Here is a 27,359-nt window from a genome sequence, read left to right as displayed (position 1 = left end):
GGTTAAGGGTCAGGATGACAAGTATTCATTGAGAAGAACAGGAGGTACAAGGGTGATGATCATAAATGCGTTACTTATGTACATTTAATATTTGGGTAACGTCTCATTATCTAGTGGCTTTAAATCATTTGTGTGTTGAATGTGCTGGCACACTCAGATTCCTGCAACAATACTTCTTATAGAAACACTTTTCTTTTTATATGGAAAATAGCATACTCATGACTTTTATTATTCTTAGCTTTCAACTCCAGCACACATAAACTGTAAGTCATTGGAGTTATTGGAGAGCATTGGCTGCTGAGAAATGGGTCTTGCTTTAGTAGCTGCTAATAGGCAGCTCCTTTGAAGAAAGATCACTGTGATTACTTTACCTCAAACTGCTTCAATTTGGGAAAAAAACCATCAAGAAATAAGAAAATATATTATGGGCTGGATGGCAGCATAATGATATTCTGAAAGACAATGGGAAAAAGTTACCTCTCTAACAACCACCCAACATTGGTTTCTGGTGTCAACTGAGAAGTGAGGAAGATGGAGAAAAGGAAAATGAGGATAAAGTTACTGATAACACATACACACTCTCTCACTCACTCTCTTTCTCTCTTCTGCCCAGAAATCACTGAAGAGACATAGACGTATTGCCTTCTTTGTTCCTCTTCCTCAGATTTGCTATTAGTACACTTGACTTCAATTGGAAATAACTGTTCTTGTTACAACAGATGAGACACACCTAGGCAACAGCCATGTGGTGTGTTCTGGCAATTCTGTGACCAAGGTCTGCCCTCATCTGCACCTTAGATTGAGGTATGAATGAAAATAAGCTTTGTTTAATATGTGAATCCAAACTTCAACTTTTATCTTTCTATCTGGTCTGACTCAAATAGTAGTCTTTCAGAAGTAATATACACTTTATAGAAGTCGTAAGTTGTGGTATTCTTTTAAAGTCTGGCTTGGTATTTTCTTAAATATAGCTAAGCTGGGATGAATGAAACAGAATCTATCTATTACTATTTAATTGTGAAAAAATCCAATGGAAAAAGTGATGTGTAATATTCGAAGATATTTGCTGAGAATGGGGAAAATAAAGGAGAGAAAACTTAGATCATATATTTTTAAAACACATTACCATGTGGGCCACTAATGACTCAGGCTTATCTCAGATTGGTGACAGATTTTTTTTTCTGATGGACTAGCAATTTTTATTTACATATATAATAGTTGTTGATGGTATCTGCAGCCAGATGTCTGGAAGAGGAAGTTGTTTCACCCCCGTCCTGTCCCCAAGAGACTATTAACTTTATACTGACGCAAACTAATATTTAGACACAATTCCCTAGCTCCTACCAAAAACTTTAGCTATGTCTCCAGTCAAATAAAGTTAGTATTTTTAAAAACATTTCAATGGGCAAGATAGCATCCGCTCAATCTTAAGGACTGGACTTAACATTTAGCATCTGGCAGCCAATAATTGATGACATAGAAAAGTTTCTCATTACAGCCATTAAAATGACAATCTGATTATGTGAAATGATGAATAAAATGGTACCAAGAGTTATGTGACCTAGTGTTTCACCATTAGATTACACATGGCTTTATCATAAAATGACTAACTATTCATAAATAACTTGCGATGGGAAAGTTTGTGGATTTTCCAGTTTTCTATATTTATTCACTTGATAATTTTGAGCAATCTCAAAAATCATGGTCATTTGAGGGAGAAGTACATATTCATATTTTATTTTTATCTCACTTCATATATCACTTGGAACAGTTGTGATAATCAAATCACTTCGTTTATTTGCCACTAAAAATGTAAACGTGTTTCCCAGTAGCATCTAGTTTTCAATATAAATGCAAGTCTCAGCCTTGAAGAACCTGTAACTCAATGAAATGGAAGAGCTTCCCAAACATTGCAATGATGGGAACTGTGCTTTCCGGTCATGAGGGAATCTGAATTGGCTCCAGGCTGGTGAAATAAATGGCCATGCATGTTAGGGGATAACACCTTAAGCTTCAAGCAGTTCACAACAAAGTGACTGTCAAAAGTCATAGAGTATTTGGTAGAAAAAAAAGAGGAGCATGAAGTGGGAGACTCGTGGCAGCCCTCCCCATCAGGAAAGACAGAGGAGGAACCCTGGGAAAAGTTGGCCAGGATAATAAAGGAAAACCACTGACTGCACACTTATGCTTAATTAAAAAAGTGGTATACTCGCTCACTTTTCTCTCTTTTCCTCCCTTGTCTCTCCATAAATACTTTTATCATTTTGAAAGAAATGAAATTAATTCCTAGAAATCTATCAGAATCAGAAAAAAATCACAACTTATCTTTCCACAATAAAGAAAATGTAAGACTTCGTGGTAAAGAAATGCCAACATCAGATTAGTTTGGGAAATAAGTAAGCACCAAATCAAGTTAGATACAATTATATGGTGGCCTTAAAAGAATAGCGGAATTATATCCCAAGACTTCTTTCATTCTTCAGAAACAAGGGTAATTTTGATTGAAGAAGTAAACACATACATCCTTAGAGGAAGTTTTAAAATAATGTTACTTCAATTGACCAATTTTATTTAAAGGTGAAATTTAAATAAGCAGGGTTTTTAAAATATATTAAATGTCTTCCTCAATAAAAAGAGAAATGTCTCTCCCTTTATAGCATTCATTGAAACTGGCTTTATTTCTAATGACTGAAAATTGAGAGTGTGATACAATCCTCCCCACACCCAGAAAAAAAAAATCCACTCACTAAGTAGATAACGATCCTTAACCATTTATTCTCAATTTCTGCCTGGTAGGTGAGAATTCTAAAGTTGTCCTATGTCTATAAATAAGTTCCAGTTTTATCTTGTGTTAGACTTGATCAAAAGTATCTTTAACATGTTATCCTCCAAACAATGGTCACATCCACTTGTGGACCCATTTCAAAACCACCACTGACGACAAGCTCCCAGGTGTCCGTAATTAATATCTAAGTAGAATTATGTGAAATGGGTCAGATTTGTCAAATACTGTAAATCTCACTCATTGCTCAATTGTATTTAAAAACTCTATTCAGCGACTTAATGAAACGGGGAAATTCTCTGAGTAGCTGCATCATTTAACAGAAAGGGGCTCAGAATTCCTCAGCAACTTAGAAGCTGTTTCCTTTTTTAATGCTATATTACTTTAGTCAAAAATATAAGTAGGAAACTTACCCAAGTTCTCTGATCAGGCAATTGGAACTGGGAGCAAAATTGAAACAAAAACAAAAAATTACTTCTTTGTTGGTATCTTTATTCCAATCTACCCTTTTGAGAAATTAACATTTATACTAATTTAGCAACCTGGCTTATCATGTAATTATACCTTAAGTAAAAGCTTTGGAAAGAAAGTTAAATATTTGTATAACATGGCTGGACTGTTTCTAATACTGAAAATAAAGGATCAAGGGTATAAACCAGTGTTCTTTATTCCAAGAAAGTTAATGGCTACTCAATCTGTAGCAAAGCAGATCCTTTTATTTTATTTGCTCTTACTCAATGCAAAATAATAATTTTGCTTTAATTTTAAGTTATTTCCTATAAAAAGTTAAATCTGTTGCATTTCTACAAGATTAATAATTAAGAAAATAAGATACTTACTAAAATGCATATAAGAGTGACAAAAAGGTAATGCTCTTAGAAATTCACTTCTTGACAATATGAAATTCAGATGACCAATATATCAATTAAAAGAACTAAAATGATCTAATTATTTATGAAAGTTATGCTAACATTCACTGGGAGGAAACTTCTGTGGCTTAGAAGTCTTTCCAGAGAACATAAAGATTATATACACATAAGGATATCATCTTGCTTGTTGTCCTTTAATAAGAAAGAGATATAGCAGCACACAACACTTGTTGAAAGCAAAATAGAAAATGAATGGCAAGGATTTCCTATCATTGTATAGATGCCAACTTGGGAAAGAAACTAACATATCTAGTGCTTTAGAATGCAGTAACAGGATAATCAACCAGTATGAGAGAAAAAATATAAATGAATGAAATACAACATAAACTTATAATGAAAGTGTACTTTGTTACAGATACACACAAAAAACCAAGCCTTTGAAAAGAAAATGTGTAAATAACCCAAAACAATATTAAACATATAAGAAAGTCGATCATATAGGAATAATAGCCATTTTTCAATGCTGTAATTGCCAACTGATTTATAGGACAGCTCAAATAAACTACCAATGTGGCTGTAAAGTACTGAACGTAGAAATCAATAAAATGAACGCTCTGTGATTACACTGAAATGTCGTTCCTTCCACCTTACCTATTTATGACAGTCATCTTTTTTTACCCAAATTACAATGCAAATTAAAATATCCAGGGAAAACCTGTATAGTACTGATTTTGCCTTTATAGTAAACTTGTTTATATGCAAAATGAAAGGCTAAATAATCCACTAGGGGCCTGAAGGCAGACATAATCCTGCAAGAACTGAATTATGAGAGGAAATTAGGCCCTAAGGATTTCTCTCTTAATTTTGGTACCTATGTCCATGTCTCTTCTAAATAATTTTGATAGAAATTTAATATATATTATTGTACAAGGCAGTAAGGTGATCTAATAAGCCTCAATAAAATTCAATAAGTATTTACTGATGTGTTCACTTATCACTGATTACAGACTGAGCAGTGCAGAGCGATATGCTGGTAGAATGCAGACATAGAACGAAAATTGCAAAACTCAGACTTGCTCAGAGAGTACCCCAAGTGTGAGTTAACTGCTTATGTATTTTCCCCCTAGCTCACTGAGAATGTGGCCTGCTGCTTATTACTATGATGACCCAGACAAACAGGGCAGACATTCTTATTTTGAAGAAGATCCCTAAGGCCAGAGAGGCCATGAAATTTGCCCTAATATTCTTTAAATCAATAGTCTATCTGAATATCTTTTTAGCTGGAAAATCTTGCCAAGCCTTGGGAGTAGGAGCCTGCCCTTCTATTGGGGCTCCCTGCTCTGTCTCACCTTACTGCTGCCCAGCAAGGTCATGCCAATGACACAAAAAGCATCTTTCCAATACACAGCGAGGAGAATGGGAGCATGGGATGGGGTGAAGGCCCTTTACTACTATTCTTTATATTCACTTTGGTGTGCTTGTGAACCATCAGTAAGAGCTCTTTCTCATTCGGTGTTTCTACATGCCCAGCACAATACCAAGCAGGTCCTGAAGGTAGAGCCTGACATCTGCTGAGAGTGCTGCCCCACTCAGCTGCTAGAGGAGTCTCAGAGATGCGAACAGCATTACTAGCAGTAGTGTGTGCTTCTACTCCTAAATCCTGAGGCTGTGTGGTTTGTTTAAGGTACATCTTGAAGCTAGGATGGAATGGATGGAACACTAGGGAATAAAAAGTCTGCTGTAACTTTGGAACACTAGAAGTGATTTTCTGAAAGGACAGACTGGTCCTGCAATCCTCAGAGGCAAAGCCGAGCCTCCCGTATCCCAGCAAATTGCAGCATCGTACACAAAATTAGCCATCAAGACTATCGAAGTCATGGTGCATTTCTGTAACAGCTGGTAAATCACCTCTGCGCTGGGCACTCTGAAAGTCCTCCCTCCTTTCCTTATCTCTTCTCCAGACACCTCTCAGATACCCCACGTATCTAGCAAACAGAACAGTGGGTAGCGTAAGGGCCCCAGTGCCCTGATCTGCGAGGGCAAGTTCATTTGATTGATGGGTATTGTGACACACTAGGGGATACATATTTTGATGATCCTTTTGGGTCTGGCTCTGATAATACCACGCACGGACAGATGGTTCCATACACCAAGACCCCACATTCTTAGGAGGAAGGAATCATACTGCCGTGGTGCTCCCGCAGACACGGGGGGAGAGAGAGAGAAGAAGGAAAGAGCCCTGTACACACACCGGAGCTTAACTTTAGGAATAACTTTAGGAATGCTAAAACAGCATGTTTTCTCTCATGACAAGGTAAAAGAATGGGGATGCTCTATTTACGGCACTGGCTGGACCAGGCTTCCATCTTGTGAACCAGTGACTTTGCTCTGATCAGCTAGAACTCTCTGAATTTCAGAATGGATGGGGGTCAATTTTCTCACTTTACAAATAAGCAAAGTAAAAGCCAGATAGATTAAATTGCTCAATGACGCTGAATCCCAAATGCAGTTTTGTTTCCATTATACTGCATATCTGCCACACCCAACTCTTCAAGTCATTGATTACTGGATTCTCAAGGCTACCAAAACATTTAAACGATTTGATGATTATAATTTAATGTACATAACTATTGTTGAGATGGGAAGGGAAAATGGGGGAGAAAAATAGAAGGGTAACATTGATCAAGGTGTACCGTACTATAACCTGATGTAGGGAATTGTATCTTTGTACAGCTACTTAAGAATAAAAACTAAGCCATCTCTTATATGTCAGAAGCAGGTTTTGTGGGTATCAAAAATCAATAAAAATTCACATTACTAAAAATAAATAATATTGTATGTATCCCCACAAATATGTTTATCATTAAATTAAAAATACCAAGCCATGTACAGTTGTACAATATCTCAGACAAAACAGCAATCAGCTTTATTAGCTTGTGATTCTTACAAGTAACAGATCAGTCTAAATATAAGGGCATTTAATTATAAATGTTTTCCCATTTTTTGAACTTGGTTGCTTTCTGAATAAAAATTATATAAGTGATACCATTTTTAAGGTTTCCTAATAAAGATAATGCTGGAATGGTCCTAAATCATTAAATCATATTTTTCTCAATCTGAATTAGAATAAGAATTTTTGAGAACCAAGAGAGTTATCTAACAAACTCAAGACTTTTTATTTCAACTCTCAGACTCTTATTCAAGGAAGCAGTTGAAAGTAGTTTGGGAAAGTAGTAGAAAAAAAATAAAGAAAATGTAACAGAGAGGAATAATATAATATCCCAAGATGAGTTTATTTTAACTAGCTAATATATTTTTACTAATTTTATTAGAGAATCATCATTTTAAAAGTAACTATTTTTCAGCCATTTTCATAAAAACTTTGCTAGGCATAAAGATTAGAGTTTTTACCTTTTAAATAAAACAAAACAAAATTAAATGTAAGTTAAGAAACCAGATTCAAGATGTTTATATCTTTGTACTCTGAATACAATTCTTCAGATGTGGATTGACATATAAACCAGCTTAAAACAACTAAGCAGATGTGCAGAGACATAAAGATGAACCAACTAGATGATCCTTGTATTCTCCTTGTAATAAGAAACTATATATATTGCAATGAATGGGCAGGACTCTATTCAGCAAATGGCTCTTGTGTATTGTGGCGAATGTTTGTGCAATTACAGAACTTCGTTGGAATGCCCAGTGGTCTCTAGATGAATTCTTTCACCCTCTATGGTCACAGTTCGTCAGGTGGACTCATTTCCTGTTTTTATCTAAGTACTAAAGGAACAGGAATGACCTCTGAGAGTTTGGGACGAGCCACAATACGATCTGTATCTTAGCATCCGCAATGTTTAAACACAAAAGACAACTTCAATATTTATTTCCTTAGCTCTGTTCTGCTTATTCCAAAATGCACTTTGGCTCAATAAGTACCTAAGAGCAGACAATGATTTAACACCCAAATCATGTTATGTGTACACACATATATCCATTACTTTTTTTTTTCCTTTAAGGAGCTTGGGTTTTCATTCTGCTAGAATTTCCTGTGTTCTTCCACTGAGGCGTCATAGGAAATCCTAGTGTTCTCAAGATTTCTTTCATTTAATTGCACCTGCTTTTCAGGATCAACAAGTTAGTTTACAAGCTTGAAATCTCAAATTCAAAATACTTACTTGTGGGTGGAACAAGAATCCTGGAGAAGGTCTCAAGTATTTCTCTTTTAAAGCTTCAAGTGGGTCAGTTAATTTTCTTTTCTCTACTCTGAAAGGTCAAAATTAGATTTTGGAGGTAAATCAGTTTCATATGTCAATTGCTACAGAGTCACTGACATTTAAAACAGCAAAACAAATGGTAGGTTACTGGATGCACATGAGTACAAACAGAAAGGCATCTGTTCTGTTCTTCAAGAACACTTGAGGGAATTCTAGGTGCTCAAAGACAGAGAGTCTTACTTATGATGGAAAAATCCTTCTCAATCATAGTAGTAAGAATGAGGAAATACAGTAAACTAGGAACCACTAAATTAGAGGTATTTGTCACAAATTTAGTACTTTTCCATTCCCAATGGAAGAATGCTGTATGATTTTGAAATCATGAGTACTGAAAATTAACGCTATTTTCTACCAAGAAGGTGTTACTTCAACTATTCATTCTATTCCTTCTAAATGTGCCAGTAGTCAAAGGGGAGTTTCAGTCAGGTGCCAGTGGTTCACAACTGTAATCCTAGCTACTCAAGGGGCTGAGATCTGTGAATGTAGGTAAGAAAGTCCATGAGGCTCTTATCTCCAATTAACCACCATAAAGCCCAAAGTGGAACTGTGGCTGAAGTGGCAGAGGGCTAGCATTGAGTGCAAAACCTAAGGGCAGCACCCAGTTCCTGAGGTCAAGCCCCAGAACCTGCAATCAATATCAACAACAACAAAAATAAGAACATCTCTAATAACTAGCAATCCTGCTGGCCACTTATTCAAATGAACTCAGATAGATAGATAATCAAAGAGAGGAATTTTTGGATGAATATCTAAATACTGAATATGCATATAAAACATATCTATAAATATCAATATAAATATACATACATGTAAAACTTACCTATAAATCTCGTGTTTTAGAAATGCTTGGCATTCTATTTTTAGTTAGATACATAGAACAATGGTGTCATGAATAAATTTCTTTCTTTTACTAACTACGAATTATTTTCTTAAAAAAAAACTGTTGAATACATATGCTTTTTAAAAAAGAGGACTGAAACAGACTGAAAATCTACCAGTTCTGGAAATCTTATATATGCTATGTATTATATAGATAATTTCACTTATTAAATAATTGATATTAGATCTATTTCACTGGTGAATAAAAGAATGTCTAGGACATGGAAAGGCCAAGCTATCAAGCTAGGTCTTGCACTAAAATCTAGAACTTTCATGAATTTGTTCAATGACAAGCTTTTAGGCCTTACGGGAGATTGAAATACCAGACAGAAGATGAGGAAGAGGAAGAAAAAGGTCAGGAGGTTAAGGGGACAAGTTCAGTGGTTATGTGTAGGAACTAGAAACCTTATTACTATTGGGAAGTTACATTAAAAAGTCTGAAAATTTCTTTTCACAAAGGACTGAGAAATGTCACTGCTTTGAAAATATGACCTTACTGGAAATCTGACATATGATCTCCATAAACATTAGAGAAAATTTGTTTTCTCTTCTTTTTCCTTCTCTAGTGATAGGAATGTGGTAAGAATTAGGATATAATTATTGAAAGTAGGTGCCATTGGCCCTTCCTCTAATCCTAGCTACTTGGGAAGCTGAAAAAAAGATTTCAGCTTGAGGCCAAACTAGACAGCAAAGCTCATCAGACCTTCTCAAGCCATAGCCGGGGATAGTAGCAGATGCCTGTCATCTTAAGCTTTGTGGAGGCTGAGCATTGGGAAGATGGTAGTTCTAGCCCAGCCCAGGTTAAAAAGGCACAAGAGTCTATCTCCCTGAAGAGAAGCTGGAAACAGGCCGATGCTCCCAACAAGGGCAGGAGACCCACTGAGTGACAGGATTACAGCCTCTGCCACCACCAACCGCACCCTGTGTATCGTCCTCTTTGATTTCTCTTGTCATACTGACTTGAAGACAGCTTTTCACCATAATAATGATCTCTACTAGTGCACTAGAGAAGGTTGAAGTGAAAAAGACCTTCTCTAGTATATGTGTCAGTGTCACGAATCAAAGAATAGACTCAAATTTTTCTTTAAAAATCAAGTGTAAAAATACTTCCATCTTAAGACTGGTACCAGTGGCTCATGTCTGTAATCCTAGCTACTCAGGACGCTGAGATCTGAGGATCACTGTTGAAAGGGAGCCTGGGGAGGAAAGTCCGTGACACTCTTATCTCCAAATTAACCACCAGAAAACCAGAAATGGCACTGTTGCTCAAGTGGTAGAGGACTCACTTGAGCTGATGAGCTCAGGGACAGTGCCCAAGGTTCAGACCCAGAGTTCAAGCCCCACAACTGACCAAAAAATAATAATAATCCCATCTTAAATAAGTTCAACGACAACAATATTTGTTTTAAATGATCCCTTTGGGTGGTGACTTGACAACATGCATAATGTGAACAAGAAAGTAAACTGACAATGCTTGTCATAGTTATGAAATGTAATAGACATAATTATTGCTAGCAATATATTTTTAAAGAAAGGCAGAATTTAAGAACTAGATCACTTTGAATGGCTTTATATTGAATTTCTTTAGGAAAGATACATGATCTACCCAAAGAATCCAATACAAAACCTGAAATAAAGTAAGGGAGGGGTGCATTGGAAGGGGTGAATGAGAGCATTGAAAGGGGTGACACTGATCAAGAAGCACTGTGTTCATAAACTGTTTTGGTGAGTGACAACTCCTTTAAGAAAGTAAAAATATCTAAAAAAAAAAGAATGTTTGGATATAACAAGTTGGACAAATAAATGCATTAAATAAAGACATGGGTTTTTTTCCAGCCACTCACATTATATACAAAACTTCTCTGTGACTAATGTTTCATTTAGTTGGGGCTTGTAGGAGATTTATTTAGAAGCATGAGAAATATGTATTAAGGAAGTGGAGTTGAGCTAATGAAGGATTTTGCTGTTGTCTGTCTTATCTTATTCTAAATAACCTGACCCACTTACGCACCCACAAATATCTGCACTAATCCTTCAGGAGCCTCATTCTTCTGCCAGTTGACAATTTGCTTTAAGTACAACCTTCCCCTATTTTCCACTCCCAAAGAAAGTGTTTAAAAAGAAAATTATTGTCAAGGGGAAAAAATTCTATGGGCCTACTCCAAACCCCCAAGTTTAGACACATCCAAAGAAATAAGTCCAAAACTAACGAGCCAACTTTCTGAACAAGAAAGCCAATTGGCCAGCTCCAACAACGCCATTCTCTGTTTTGTGATCATAGTTAAAGATCCTAAGAAGGCCATGGGTTTATCATCCAAAATCTCCCTTCTGGACGTCGGTTCGTATTTCCTCATCTCCCTCCACCCTTACCTGTAGATGGGGTCCATAAAGAAGGGAGTGGGCCTTGCGTGCTGTAAGGAGCTATCTGCGGATGGTCTGGCTTCGGAGTGACTTCCCTTCTTTTCCCCAAATACGTGGTTCTTCCGGGGCTCGCTCAGCTTTGTCCCACTGGCTCTACTCCTAGTGCCCATGCTCAGATCCAGGGGCTGGTCCTGGCTGGTGGCTGGTGTGGCCGGAGGCTTGGAGGGGACTTGAGTCAAGGGCTTCTCATCTTTGCGCTTAGTGGTGAGATCAAAGGGGGATTCAGAGACTCCCTTCGGAAGTTTCTTTACTTCATTTGGTGATGGGGGTTCCATTTTCAAAGGTAACGATCTCAAGTCTCTATCAGGAAATGGGTACATGGATTGGGAGAATGCTGGAAAAAATGGGAGGGGAAACATGGAAGGGTAAGGTAAAGCTCCAACTTTTTTGTCTTGCAGCCCCACCAGTCCTGTGGAACCAAAGTATTTTTCAGCAATAGAAGCAATAGCCTTTATAGAATCATTCACAGCTCCTGACACCGCTGTGTGCTCCTCTAAAGATGGTGAGAAAATGGAATGATTGCTGTATTCTTTCTTATTATTTATTGAAGCCAGATTCTGAAGAGGGCTTCCTTTGTCTTTGAACATTTTACCATTTTCTTTACATTTCTCTTTATCACTTTCAAGGTCACTTTCCAGATCAGAGCCCGAGGTTGTCTCCAGGTCACTGCCACTTGGCGTACTGACATCATCAAGGTCACTACTCTCTGACTGGTCACTGATTTTCTCAAGGGGTCCCTCTTCAGAGGACCCCTCGGGCTGCAGCGCCACTGGCTCATTGTCCCCTACAGGTGGGTGTTTAGAGAGTGCCTTCAAAATATCTTGTGTAGCTGGTAGTGTCATGAGGGGACTTTGACTCTTGTTTGACTGTTCAGTACTTGATAGTGCTTTAACAGGAGAGCTAGCAGGTATCAAAGGAGGCCTGTGGTACAACCCGGAAGGAAACAGACCAGGGAAGCTAAAAGAAAATCCAGGAGCTGTTGGAAAGGTAAGACCAGCAGGATGTCTATTGGCGCCAAAATAGTCAGCAAGGCCCGGGTTGGCATGACTCATATTAACCATGGACGTTTTATCCATAGCTGGGTTTCCAGGAAGTGAAATGCTTTGGCCAAAGAATCCACCTGCCGCAAAATGGTTCTTGCCCTCACAAAACCTCCTGTGTTTATTTAAGGAAGACGTAGTGCTGAACATTTGTCCACAGTCTTTGCACTTGATTTGGGTTCTGCAATCAGCATGCATGCGCTTATGACGACAAAGGTTTGAAAACTGAGTATAGGATTTATGGCAGACCTCACCTGTGTACAAACAACAGAAAAGAATCTCAGGCTTTATGGCAATTGCTTCTGAATTTAGCAAGTATCACAACTGGTTCACCCCCAAAAGAACTGCACAAGTGGGAGGTACGTATCTGCGTGCTCCAAACCCACTACGCCCCTCTTCATTAGATCTCAAAGTGAGGCATCAGCCAGACCAGTGTCTGAAAGCAGCACAGATATTTCGTATCTGGAGATACCTTTTTCATCCCATTGCGTGAGGCTTCACATAATATAGGTATGGTCAAATACGTGAGGAATAGTCAAATTCCACCATGCACTGCTTCCCCCACCCTGTTACCTCACTAATAGAGTCTTAAAATTCAAAAGTCTTCCATTAAAGTAAGAAACATCCCCGGTAGTCCTTTAGAATTTTACACCACTTCATAGTTTCTGTTTTGGACACAGCAAATCAAACTCTGCCTTTCCCTCGCCCCAACATTTCACCTTTCTTACCCCTCATAGTGGGGAAAGGCCGGTGCCTTCTCTGCAGTGATCTAAGTGGTGTTGTATCATGCGCTCTCATCATTCACACATCAAAGCCACACAACAATGCACATTGTGTATTCTGAGACTTTTCTGTAACAATCATTTTCATGATTTGAGAAAGACTGACATAATTTACAATGGCTCTATTTTAAGCCTCCAAAGGAAGCTCAATTGAATGTAGCCCATCCTGCACGGCTGGTTCCCATGAACTATGATCACGTCCCCTGACTTCCGCTCACACCAGAGGCTGTGCTAACCTTCCTGCATTTATGAAACCCCCGTCCTTGGGAACCATGTCCCCTTCTTGTCCTATCTTCCTTGCTTATCTCAGGGCTTGACTTCTCCCTGTGATGGCCAGTTATGGGAAGCAGGCAGAATTCTGGAGAATGCTCTGATCCAGAAAGGACATGGCAGTGGGCGAGGCAATGAAATGTCCTTCACTAAGAATCTGCCAATACAGTAGAATGCCTGTGCCTCACACATATGCCAATAGAACTGAGTATAGCTGCAGAGCAGAGCTGAGGACACTTGAGAGCACCCCTTTTCAAAGTAATATCCATTTTACAGTGCCTCAGGATTAGATATTAGTTCTCTAAGCATTTTACTTTTTGTTTCACTTTGCTGGGGATGAGTTACTTTCTGTGTAAGCTTATTTGAATGCTTCTGTGTATGTTTAATATATGCAGAAATATGATACACCTTGCTGGTAATTGCGAAACAAATTGATTTTAAGAAATTAAACTGAAGACAGAAGACAATGTTGATTGCTTTCATATGATGCCTTTCAGTGCATAACAGGCACCAAAGTCAAGGCAAGAAGAAGTTTGTGAAACTCATGCAAATACGATTTTATAGACTTCAGTCAGTCAAAACCCAACAAAAAATGTATTATTTCACAAATAAACAGAAAATACAAATGTACTTGTTATTATTAAAGCTGCCTTCATGAATGGGACACTGTAAATTTCATGGTAATGGGAAGGGAAGAGCTAGGTGATTTCTATTCAAATAATCCTACTAGGATACATGAGCCAAAGTCTGTTTTTAAAAGTACGTACTGTTTTTCCATATGCCATACATATGTAGAGTACTTAGATTATTGGATAACACACACAAATCATATGATAGAGGGCTAGAAGATCAGACTTTACTAGATTATATTAATTCAGTTATGAGCATCAACAAGGACTACAAAATGAAGAAACATTGTTGAAATTATATTAATGCACTCACCACATGCACTATACAACATCTCTCCTCTGGGTGCTGAGAAAATGCCTTGATGAGTATTCAACCAATGTGTGAGTTTTTGAAAGGTGTGCAATTTGGGGGGCATGGAAATGCTGCTTTCTATTCTTTCTTCTTACAGCTGGTTGGTCTTAAGAAACCCCAGTTTTGCTCTGTATTGGAGTAACAGCCAGTGCACTTCACTTTCCTGGTGGGACTTTTGGTCTAGCATGTGTGCCTAGTCTGAAGATCATAGGGTTTTCAGCACTGAAAGGCTCAGCCTGGGATACCACAAGCCACCAGGCCTCTAGGTTACTCTGGTTCAATTGATATTGAAGTCTATGCTCGGCTATAATTACCTCAGTAATAAGGAATTAGCCAGCAGTTAGCGTGGCGTTTTTCTACTTATTAAACAAATTAAGAGGTATTTTGAATATATTCAGTCTATTAAAGCATGTGGTTTCTATTTGGGGAGGCTGGAGGCTCCTTTGCACTGGTTTCTCTGGGCTCAAGCTCTTTGGCACACTGTAATAAGAGACAGTTGCCATAAACACAGCAGTGGGGGTGAGTCATGGTAGGTGGCCTTCTGCTGAGAAATAAGTATCAACTCTAGGCGAACCTCCTCTCCTCCAGCCCTCTATACCAACTCCTGATCTTTAAACTCTTTTGTTCAGAAAAGTCACGTCTATTATTCATAATTATGCCATAGTTCTTGTCAGATATTATGTTTGAGGAATGCCATCTGCTATTTAAATTTACCAATAATGACTAAAAATGCATACGTGGGGAACACTTTATGCCATATGAATGGGAAGGGACAACCTATAGTGAGTGAAAGTAAAACCCTTGAATTCAACACTGAATTATAACTGCAGCGCTCAGAGACTCCAAAGATAGAATGTAGTCTGGCTTCTAAGCATAATGAATTAAAGTGGGTGAACGGAATTCCTCATAATCTATTCTCCTCTTTTTTTTCTGACCAAAATATCGGAAGACTTACCAACATCTATTTCTGAGGAGTCAGAAATAAATGAACCATTTGATAGTGTATATCTCTAGCCCTTTAAATGTTCGGGGAATTCAACGGCCTGGCATCATGACTGCCTTTTTGAGGCAAGTCTAAATGTTCTGTGTATTTTATTTCCCACCAATTCAACAAAGCTTTCCCCAGGGAGACTGGAGCACCCTTTTCTTTGTCTTCTAGTCCACTTCACTCCACCCAGGGAACAAAATAGCTGCACAAAACAGAATTCTGGTATGTGCTGGAAACAGAAAGAAAATCTCTCTTGATACTTGGAAACACAAAAGAAGACTGTGTGTCAGGGCAAAGATTGGACAGAGTTCATCTCTGGCATCTCCATATTGGCACTGAAAATTAGCTTTTCTTCTACCAGGTCCTATGGTAGGTTTCATATACCTACTGCAAAACATTAACATTTTTCAGAAAACCTTTTTCAAGGAGCTTCCAAATCAGGGGTATTGCCAAGTACTGAGCAGGATTCAATAGATTCCTATTCATATCTACATCCAAAATCAGTGTTGAAGCTTATAGCACAACACAATGAGTTCCTGTATGAATACACCTAACTGAGCACGGGGAAAAGAAAGCCTAGAGTTGCTGGTTAGATGGATAAAGAAAAGCAGATTTTCTTTATGAAACATTTCTGTATAACTTGGAGAACAGGAGAAAGTTTGAAGAAGCAAATGAGGGCCAAGTTTGACTTGACTTGAAATGTCTGAAAGTGTTCTGTGCCAAGATGCTTCAAGAAGTGGGGGTCAGAAAGCACACTGCTTTAGTGCAAGGGTAGGAGGCAGCTTGTCAGGCATCAATGGGAAAACGTTCTGCTTTCCATGTCACAGGGAACTTTGATCTGCAGCCCGTGTGTGGCAACAATGGGTAGATTAAAGAAAGTTTGACTCCATCTCTCAGCACACATACACCCAGACCATACATGCAGTCCTAAGCCGACTTGCCAGGTGGGGTTCTTCCAGTGTTTTCTGATCCCAAACAGGTTTCTAATCACTTCATCTCAGTGAGTGATATCTGTTATTTGTTGTCTTTACAAAGCCATGAACATTTACAGTGTGAGACAAATCTGGTTGTCTCGATTAAATCTTACAACCCAGGGAGCCTTCCCTTTCATTATTTAACAACTTCTCTTCTCTTTACCTGTTATTGATTTCATCTAAAAGAAAAACACCCCAGGGATTATAGACAAAACACCATGGATCTGGTTATTTCAAAAAAAAAAAAAAAAAAGGATTTTCTTGGGAGAGAGAAAATAACCCTACTATATTGGACCATAAACAGCTATTCCAGCAACCCCCACCCCCTCCTCCTTGCCCCTATTGGCCATCTCTGGCCACTTTCCTACCCACAGTGCCTTTTGGAGGAAAGACAGATGCAGGAAGGCGGCTGGGAGTGTTAAAAACAAAAACACAAAAAAACTTACAGATAAAGGGCTTCACACTGCTGTGGATGTGCTTGTGTTGTTTGAGGCCTGATGACGTGGCAAACGTTTTACCACACTCAGGGCAAGCATGGGCCCGGGCACCAACATGCTGAGAGCGAATGTGCCGCTGTAGGTTGCTAGGGTCCGTGAACACCTGCTAGGAAATGAGTACTGATTAATCCAGAAACTTAGTTCAAAGACACAATCAAGAACACCAGGGATGGTTCAAGAAGGAGTTTTGGTTTATTTATTTGTCCTCTCTCCATTCAAGAACAAAAAGAAATAAATAATATCAGATTTCCAAAGTGTAATCTCCATTGTGGTAAGAATTGACAATTAACCAGCCCTGAATGCCTAACAGAGAGTGTCAGTTGGTATTCCTGATCCCATTGACAGAAAAGACAAAAAAAAAGGAACATTGCAATCAGGGCATATTTAAGCCTCATTGCATCCCATTTACAGTGATTTGAGTTAAATAATGAAACGCTGATCATACCATTATTAAAACTTGGTTTTTGTTCTCTTCACTTTTTAATGAATAAGTATCATTGGTGGCAAAATGTGAAAGATATGGACTAAAGCACCAAAATCTATTTTTCCTAGGGGGCTGAATTCCACCAAGGCATTTCAGTAAGTTACCAGCAAACTAAAACTTATTTTAAAATACTGTATTAATAAAAAATGAAAAAGCCCCTCTAACACATCTGGGAAGAAAGCATTCCTAAAGATGAATTTCAAATGTCACAATTTCCACTTGCATAAGAAAAAGATATTCAATGCTATTAACAATTTTTGGAGACAGAAATCAACTTTAATGATGCCCAGGATATTTTTGAGTTAATTGGAAAACGTAAAACACAATCACAGTTGTAGCTTAAATGGAGCATGGTTGTATTATTCAGCACTGGTCACTAAGACAGAGGCTTTATACTTCTCAATTAGGCCCAAGTCGTGATTTATACAAGGTCTTAGATGGAAAAATCTGCAGATGTAGGAGTCTCCTATTCTTTCTGAACAGGCATTCAGAAACTTTATGCAACTTCCTGGCAAATTGCTATTAAAAGAAATCAGTAATGTGCACTGGATAAAGTTTTCATTCCCTGTAAAGCCATAAAACAACCCCAGTGCTGGCAAGTCAGTAGCGGAACCAGGAATTTACCAAGGATGTCTAACACCTAGTTCTGGAACTCACCATTAAGCCTCACTTCCTCCCTTACAAAAATAGAAGGATACTCACTAAGTGTTTTTATACACTTCACTAATGTCTTTTAGCATACAACACTCAGCCTACTTTTCTCAAGATATTTATAGTTTCCCCTCTCAAGGCTTGTTTTCATATAACATAGCAAGTGATGGATTAAGAGAGAGCAGGATGACAGAGAGAGGCCAAGTAGCCTACAAATTCACTGTACCTTGGCACAGTTTTCACATTCATAGTGCTTTCCACTGTCATGTGACATCTGGTGGCGAATCAAATTGGACTTCCAGTTGAACGCCTTGGGACACTGATCACACTTGTACTCGCGCTCTTCAGTATGGGACAGCATGTGTTTCTCCAAGCTGTGAAGAGAACAGTTGATTTCATAAGACAGGCTTACAAGAAACACATTCATAAACAGAATGCTGTGTTCTTACACATCCAACTGGCAGTGTAAGAATTTAGAGGGAATAGAGGCTGAGGTAAGAAGGAGGATAGAGAAAAACAGGCCTAAAATTACATTTTATGTTTCCTGGACTGTGTCTCCCACCAGTACCATGAAGTGGCTCTGCTTGTTGGAAATAAATGTGATAGAGTTAGCAAAGATCATCTGGCAACCAGAGCCTGATAAACAATGAATTATTTGTCCAGTTCTGGATTCCCTTCACAATTCTTACAGCACTACATATTGCTAATGTCTACTTCACTCAAGCACAAACACTCAAACAGAAAATGCCAAAGAGCACAAAGCCAGGATCCTGTCTGATATACATAATCTCTAGATGGAGAAAGTATTAATATTTCTAGCTATGTCATCATAAAAGAAAGAGCTGCGAGCTATCTATTCAAAAAGAAACTTCCAATGTTTCTGATGGGATGGATGAATAGATGGACAGATGGATGGACGGACAGATGGATGGATGGAAGGATGAATGGATGGATGGATGTTTGGGTGTTGGTACGAGTAGACGGATGGATATTTTTATTTAGATGATAACATAGACATAGATACATACATACATATAGATGTGTTTGCATACACCATACCTGGAACTTATAAGTTACAAAGGAAGGTATAAGTAAATTCACAATATAAGCCAAAGTAGGAAAAACATGGTTATGTTTCTCACAAGATAGTTTGTTTTGTTTTAATGTTTAAAATATCTCAAGATTTTTCTCTGCATGAATCTGCACAAATTTAATGAAAAGCAAATATGTATTGCTATATTATAGATGTTTTTTCTTTATTAAATACAAACACAAGTAATACTCCTACACTGCACCCAATTTTAGTAACCAGAGCTCTTTAGAGAAATCACTTATTGCAAACCAAATGCAATACATAAGATGGGTTCTGAGTGTTTCATTATTGCACAGAGCAAGAACCTTACAGATAATGTCAAAAGAATTCAATGCCAATGTGAAGAGTTACCCAGTGACCAAAGGTAGACCAAATTAAGCATCAATAGCAGTAAGTCATTTGACAGTAATAATATTCAGAACACATAGATACCCATAGAGGATACTAAGAAGCCAAATTATCATTCTGAAAGCAGAGGGGAAACATGCATGTATTGTGTTTCCTATACAAGCTGTGCTTTAGGGTGATGAAGTAGACAATGAAAATTTCTTTCCACAGAATGAAGTAGAAGAAAACAAATTGTTTAAATAGGGATCCAGGTGGATCCATTGCAACAATGAAAGGTATAAGATACCATGTCGAAAAATAAACTTTACAACTTTGGCAGGGCGGGTGGGGGGAGGGGAGTGTAGTCCTGGAGATGGGAGGGATGGTAAGGGAAAAACAAAGGAGGAGGCAACAATGCTTATAAGGAATGTACTCATTACCTTGCTCATGTAATTGTAACCCTTCTGTATGGTATTTTCATAATAAAAAATTTATTAATAAAAAAGATAAGTGATGAAAGAATGATAGAATTCATGACATTGTTTTGTAGCCCTTAAAGGATGAGTGAATGTAGGCAATCCATTGCCTACCTACTGATGGAAAGAATACACCATCCATCGAACTTTCTTCCAAACCGAAATCTCACCTAAGGCTAGGGATGTAATTTTCAGTTTATGTAGAATAGTGGGAATAGACAAAGGAGCCAGAGAAAATGCTTCAGAAAACTCTCCATTTCTTCCATAATTCTATAGTATATGATTTAGACAGAGAAGAGAAAGAGAGAACTCTACATTCAAGAATCAATTAGCTCAATTAAGACCTTTGTGCACCAAGAATACATTCCCCAGTGGTTGTGGTGTGGGACCAGGAGTATTTGCAAGAAATCTGCAGAAATTAGAAGTACTTTTCCCACACTTATTTTCTTCCCTGGCTTCCTCCCAACAGCTCTTTTCAAATTGGCACATGAACTTCGTTTGTGCCCTGTGAGTCGTTGAGTTGGAAATGCTATTCTATTAGAGCACCAATGGCAATATCTCCAATAAACAGAAGGCGCCAGGAGAAACAAGCATCAGGACCCTTAAGAAAAGGTGTATCTTTTATCCACACTACAACCCTCTGTATGTTACCAAAGTTGAAATGCTAACAAAAGAGTTAGGAGAGCTATCAGGAAGTGGAGTTAACTCTGAATGGAGTCAGGGACATCCTCCAAAGTCATTGATCTCAATTCTCACAACCTGTCCTCAGCAACTTATACAGGCAAGCCATTTTCTGATCATCCACTCCATTGTGCGGTGTGTCAAGTAAGAATCTCTGAAACCTACTGGCCAAAGCTGGGCCTGTAGGTTGAGTTTTATTCCTTGTCCGAAATCCAAAGACACAGTATAGTTTTCAGGGAGTATAATTACAACATGGTACTCGAGGAGGTGAGAGGAGGCATGGCAAAGCAAGGGCAATGTTTTTTCTTTGCTTCTTTTAATCTAGCGTAAAGACCATATTGTTCCAAAGCACTGTAAATTGCCAGCTAACCAGAGATTAAAAACAAAAAGAAGGGAAAACATGCAGGGAGGCATGAGAGAGAAGGGACAGAACAATGGTTTGGGTGATGCAGGGCAAGGTGCACTGTACTCATACACTGACATGTTGAACTGAAACATCTTTGTCCAACTACTAAAAAATAATCCAACAGAGTAAAACTTAAAAGCACATCAAAAAGAAGGGCAAAAACAAGTTCTCACAAAAGCAACTGTGGTTTGCCTTCCTAAGTACTGAATCACTTAGTCACCAGGGATGTTTCTTCACTTTTCATAGAATTTCATACTAATTTATAGAATATGGCTTGGCCTTTAGTTGTTCGTTCATTGTTTTTTCATCTTTTGTGTGTGTGTGTGTGTGTGTGTCAGTCATGGGGCTTGAACTCTGGGCCTGGGCGCTGTCCCCGAGCTCTTCAGCTCAACGTTGAGTTCTCTACCACTTGAGCCACAGCGCCACTCCCGGTTTTCAGGTGGTTAATTGGAGAGAGAAGTGTCACAGACTTCCCTGCTCGGGCTGGCTTTGAACCGAAATCCTCAGATTTCAGCCTCCTGAGTAGCTAGGATTACAGGCGTGAGCCATTTTCTCAAGATTTTAAAAGACAGAGACCAGAAGATTGTGTCATGCCAAGAAAGGAATTTCCATTTGTTGAAAAAAAAAAAATCAAGCACCTTTACAACATTGTAGCATTCAGTAAAGTGGAAAATACTCAGAGAATGGATGCAGGCTCTGCATAGTGATACCTGCAGGTGCCATCTGGAGGATCGATGTCCAGTTCCAGGAAGGCATGGTTTATATCTAGCTGGATGGTCAATTTCGGGGAGTTCACCTGTTGTTTTCCACTAAATGTTTGATAAAAAGCAACTAAACAGATGGGGCTCACTCTATAAGTAGAACTGACTCAGTTTCGAAGAAGGATAGACCAGTAGCTTTCTCTACCTACAACATGCTGCTGTACACTTTGAAAAGAAGAACTGCATTTTACATCTAGTCTGCCAAGGTTTGCATTCATAATGGTGTTCATTATTGTTGATAATAAAATTTAAAAAATATGCTTACATCCTGGCTATGGCTTTTCAATGTAAATACTATCTGTACTCATTAGGGCTTACTAGTTTCATTTGTTTTATTTAAGTGTGGTTATAGGTGACAGGGTGTAATCTTTTTGTGAGAAACTCAAATTTAACCCAACATATGTAACAGACATTCTCTATGCAGATATATACTACATGGTACAGATGAGTTTAAACGGTACTAAGAAAGCTCTTTTATTCCCTAAAAAGATTTTTCCCTTATTAACTAATGCTGAAATTTTGCAAGCCAGAAATACATTCATTTGACACAACCTTTTCAAGGAAGAGATTATACTTAATGCCTGTTCATCATGGATGCCTTTAAGGTCAATTACCAACCTATATGACATCTTTCCTATGACAGACCTAGTCAAGAGGAGAGGACTCAGGGCAGCAAATGGAGGGAAAGGAGCCATTAGGAAAGAAAAGAAACAAATGGCCAAATGAAACACATGAGTGTGAAGGCGTAACTCTGAGCAACTCACATTCTTGAGTAAGATCTGCTGCTCTGCCACCCCGCCATTGCATTACAATGATGTTCTGTTCACCTGAAACTCTAATTACACATTCCAAGGACCCTGTCTAGATTTAAAAGCCAATACAATTATTAAAATTGTGGGCTGAGAAAAAAAAAAGGATTAGATAAAAACAAAATAAAAACCTGTTTACTAGCTACTTACTACCCTGGTCATAGAGGAACATTTTGTAGCACAATTTTGACACCATTTTCAAAGGAATGCTGTGTTCTGCAATTGAAATGTTAAAGTGTTCTTAAGTTAAATTCACAGAACTGTGAAGAATAAATGAATAATTGGCACATTGTTTTCCTTTCCTAAAAAATAATTTAAAGAATTACTCCACTTAGATTCTTGTATTTCTCTATTTTTTTAACTTTTAGGAAATATAACACTCAGAAATTGTGCATTCTCTTATTCTCTTATATATGTGCAGTTTCCATAGATATTTAAACTCAATGACTCTATTATACTGTTCTGTTAAAAGGATTATTCATTTGGTGATAGTGGCTCATAGCTGTATTCTTATCTATTCAGGAGGCTGAAATCTGAGGATCAAGGCTAGAAGCCAGCCTTAGGCTGGAAAATCCTTATGACTCTTATCTCCATTTAGCCACCAAAAGGCTAGAAGTGGAGTTGTAGCTCAAGTAGTAGAGTGTTAGCCTTGAGCAAAAAATAGCTATGGGACAGCATCCAGGCCTTGAGGTTCAAACCCTAGGGCTGTCACACACACACACAAATTATCCATCTTAATTGAATGAGTACTAGATTCAATCTTTTTAAAATCATCTAAGTGTAGTTAGCTATTGTTTTAGTGTTTCATGACATATGACTAATTCATCCCCCCCCTCCACCGCACTGTGGAATTTTTCCATTAAATCATCATTCTCTTAAAGTTAAGACTTCCAAATAACACAAATTAAATAATAATATGTATAGCCCAAGTGGTAGCACACTGGCCTAGCATGCACAAGGTACTAAATAAATAAATAAATAAATAAATAAATAAATAAATTCCTGTCTTCTTCTTGACAACTACATAATAATTCCAACTTCCCCGTAAATACTTTACAAATGTCCCTTCCGAGGGGTTGGGGACTTTCCAATAATATCCCTAGCATGTCTGGCTAGTTCATTGCTGCTCCGAATTTCTCAACTGAGGACATTCTCAAAATACAGTAAAACATTTTCTTGCAGAGTAAATCCACCAGGTTTGTGGTACCCTATGCCATCTCTAACCTTTGTGAGTCGGGGAAGGCCTGGTCACATTCCTTACACTCCTGGATGGCGTGTATCTCTCGGAGCTCATTCTCACTTTCCAGTTTCTGTTGGAAGTCCTCTTCCACCATGGAGAATGCGGAGTGAGGCGTGCTGCACGGGAACTTTTGGTGGTCTGCTAGTTCAGCCTTGGATTCAAAGAGCTGGTCACAGTCCTCACACCGATACTGCCGTTCTTCTGTGAAAACAATTTTGGTGTTACTAGTATTTCAGTGGTCTGCTGCCATAAGCCAGATATCTTATTGAGATACACAAGACATAATTGGAATTATTATCAGTCCTTCAGACAATCAATTTTAACATGGAGAGGAGTAAAATATGTAAATACAGAATCCAGAAGAATAACTAAACATTTATTGTGGCTATAGTACACCCTTCTGATCAAATTAGATGATTAAATCTTTCTAGGTTTGGAGAACACTGACAGTAACAATGTTCATATATTGATCATCATTGTTTTCCCAAGCCAGGACATGGATGGCCACTATTCCTTAAAACCCAAGTATGGGAAATGGTGGGTCTGATGTGTAACCCAAGTTTCAATAAAGGCTCAGAGAAGTTAGCTAATCAGTCAAGAAGTGTAGATCCAACAAGTTCCCATCAGAATTTGAACCTTTTTCTGCCCCACTCACTCCTTTCTAGGCCAATGCCATATTACATGGTGGGTATAGGCATCACTCAGACGCTACCTGAACCCGCTTAAGCCTGTTACTCTCAGTAAACTTGGCTATACATCAATATCCAACATCACTTAGAATGGAGCACAGAATATTTTTATTCCCCTTCAGGGTTAATTTATGACTCCAGGGCCAGTGCTCATGGACACAGCTTTGTTAAGTAGTAAGCATACCATGAATTTGTGTTTTAGATCAGTAAGTGAGTGTGAGTAAATGAACTTGATAGAAACTAGAGATAGTGGTATTATTGGGAGTCAGGTAGGGATGGTATTGTTTCTACCTTTTTCTTTTCTCATAAGCTGCTATGAGGCCACTCTGTACAGGTCACATAGATAGAGCCACAGAAAACTTAAAAACAGCTCATGATGCTGAAAAGCACCCATAGCAGACCATGTGACACAGGTGCTGTTTTGTACACTGGAGTCAAGGAAGAGGTTACTGCTCAGTTATTCATTGACTATATGTTGTTGAGGAAATATTTTAGTCATCTACTAAATATCAGACTCTTTGCTAGGGAAATATTCAAGAAACTCAAGGGGATACACATATAAATTAAAAACACTGTATTTTATGATAGATGCATGCAAAAAAATACCCAAGAGAATTCCAGAGTTTATGTCTGACCCAGGTAATCTGGGGACAAATGGTTTAGAACAGGTTTTAGCGTGAGTAAGAATCAGCTAGATGACGTGAAATGGGTGTGGGGAATGGAAATAGCATAGACTAGTGATGGAGACAAGAAAGGAAAGACAACGTTAGAAAGTGAACAATGGAAATCCACTGAGCCTGAATAAAGATGATAAAAAGGAAACCCACGGAAAGCTGATGAGAAGTAGGAGGGAAGTGAGGAGTCCATCTGATTAAAATAATGTGCACCACAAAGGTGTGAAATACCATGGTGAAACCCCTTTAAGCAATTAGTATACACCAAAATATAAAATCAATGAGAGGATGTAAAACAAGTTCTGTGATAGGGGCTATTGGTAGAAAGGAGGAGGGCAAACAGAGGTGAAGGAAGGTGAATATGATCAAAATACTTTCCATATATGTGTGAAGATGTAAGAATGAAACTGTTGAGTTTTGCTTTGAGAAGGTAGGGCTGAAGGTAAGTGATGGACAGGGGAGTCTGATGTACATCTTATGTATATATGCACATATATGTCCATATATATGGACATCTTTGTACAATTAAAATGAAGAACATGGCACAGTTATGGAAAGGGAGAACTGTAGTAAAGCACGATGGGAGATTATAGGGGGCATGAAATGAGGGGTGGAAATGAAATCAGAGAGGGTGCCAAGTCATGAGGGTTTTTTTTTAGGTTCATGTTTAGAGGAAATAGAAAGTCACTGAAAGTTGGAAAGTTAGGATGTGTTAAGGATTGGATTTTAGAATAGTTGTAGTATGACAAGCCAGTAGAGAGGCTTTACTGGGCCCTGAGGACATTTAAGACACTGGTCTAGTTTGAAGTAGACCAGTAACAGTGGGGCTAACCCATAAAGAAATTAGTACATACATTCCATCACTTGTCAACCTTCCATGTAGATAGGTAAAGAAGAGGGGGTATTCTAAAATGTATCATCTCAGCTCTGCAAACAGAAATCTCAGGGATATTTACCAGTTAGAAGAAGCATTTTCTACAGTCTGTGACAGTTTTTATACACTTGAGATATATATTTAGATCTCAGCCAAAGTCCAAACAAAAACAGAACTTCCAGACCACTGGATACAAGGCAAAGAGACAAGGTAGAGACAGCGAAGACCTAGCTGTGAAGAATAATTTCCACAGCCAATGAATGGATAAAAATAAAAGTGTGGTACTTACACAATGGCATATTATTCTGCAATAAAGGAGAATTAAATTATACAGTAAAATGTATGGAATTGGAGATTATCATGTTGTCCAAGGTAAGCCAAGCTCAGAAAAAAATGTGCTCATACCTAGAGTCTAGACCTAAAATATAATAATAATAATAATAATAGTAGTAGTAGTAACATCATTGAAAAGGGGAGACTATTCGGGAGTATGATCAATGGGACAGGATGGGAAAAAGCAAAGCGTGATAGAAAGTAAATAAAATAGAGGTGTATTATATATTATGAAAATAGCATTAGTGAAACCCACTAAAATCTGTTAAAAATGAGAGAGAATAAAAAAGGTGATTATCAAAGAGTAATATAGATAATTTGATCAAAGTACACTGTGGCTCTCTGTAACTATCACAATAAAATTACTTTGCACCATTAGTTTATGCTTATAAAAATGTTTTAGAAAAGACTACTGACTCTACCACTTATTAACTATCCAGTCTTACTAATTAATTTAGTCTGAGTATAATTCCCCTCTCATAGGTTTTTAACCATTTGTACAAGACTAAAGGAGACAATACAGAGAAAATATATGAGATGCAGTGTGGAATGTGTGTGTATGTGGTGTCTCTTTTCTCATGGTAAATCTTAGAAGTAAAAAGTTTAAATACCATTTAAAAATACAATATATGGCCGATTATCATTTGATAGCCTATGGACATGACACACTGAAAACAAGAAGCAACAAATAGGGGCTGGGAAGGTGGCTCAGTGGTACAGTGCTTGCCTGGCATGCATGAGGCTCTGGGTTCGATTCCTCAGCACCATATAAGCAGAAAAAGCCAGAAGTGGAGCTATGGCTCAAGCGGTAGACTCTAGCCTTGAGCTGAAGAGCTTAAGGACAGCACCCAAGGCCAGAGTTAAGGTCCCATGACCAAAAAAAAAAAAAAAAAAAAAAGCAGCAATGAATAGTTGAAGAATGTTTTAAAGGGAGGTAATTTATGAATGGTAGCCCCTAAAAGAGAAATAGTCTCTTCTGTGTAGGCCTTATGTGACTAGCAAATTAATCATCTCAAAAACTGTGTTCAAGCATTTTAGATCTCATGCTCACAGAGGAACTACGCATTACAGATTATATTATTATCATTAATGACCCCCACC

At 38.1% G+C, this 27,359-nt stretch overlaps 1 protein-coding gene across 9 annotated transcripts in view; it reads right to left on the bottom strand.

Moving 5' to 3' along the window:
* Mecom (MDS1 and EVI1 complex locus) overlaps nt 1-27,359 on the bottom strand; it is a 578,049-nt gene that overhangs the window by 19,667 nt on the left and 531,023 nt on the right. For 4 of the 9 annotated variants that reach the window (XM_042678839.1, XM_042678843.1, XM_042678845.1 and 1 more), the window contains 6 exons: nt 23,673-23,889; nt 18,122-18,269; nt 16,710-16,866; nt 11,178-12,522; nt 7,830-7,917; nt 3,196-3,222 (listed from right to left, as the gene is read on the bottom strand). In XM_042678839.1, coding sequence (XP_042534773.1) covers nt 3,196-3,222; nt 7,830-7,917; nt 11,178-12,522; nt 16,710-16,866; nt 18,122-18,269; nt 23,673-23,889 — 1,982 coding nt within the window. The remainder of the gene's footprint in view (nt 1-3,195; nt 3,223-7,829; nt 7,918-11,177; nt 12,523-16,709; nt 16,867-18,121; nt 18,270-23,672; nt 23,890-27,359) is intronic. The other 5 variants (XM_042678846.1, XM_042678840.1, XM_042678841.1 and 2 more) reach the window with 5 other exon arrangements.

Source organism: Dipodomys spectabilis, unplaced genomic scaffold (genome assembly GCF_019054845.1).
Source record: "Dipodomys spectabilis isolate Male_0828 unplaced genomic scaffold, ASM1905484v1 ptg000050l, whole genome shotgun sequence".
NCBI classification, from domain to species: domain Eukaryota; kingdom Metazoa; phylum Chordata; class Mammalia; order Rodentia; family Heteromyidae; genus Dipodomys; species Dipodomys spectabilis.
The sequence above is the reverse complement of the archived record's forward strand: the minus strand, read 5'-3'. Positions and strand labels throughout refer to the sequence as shown.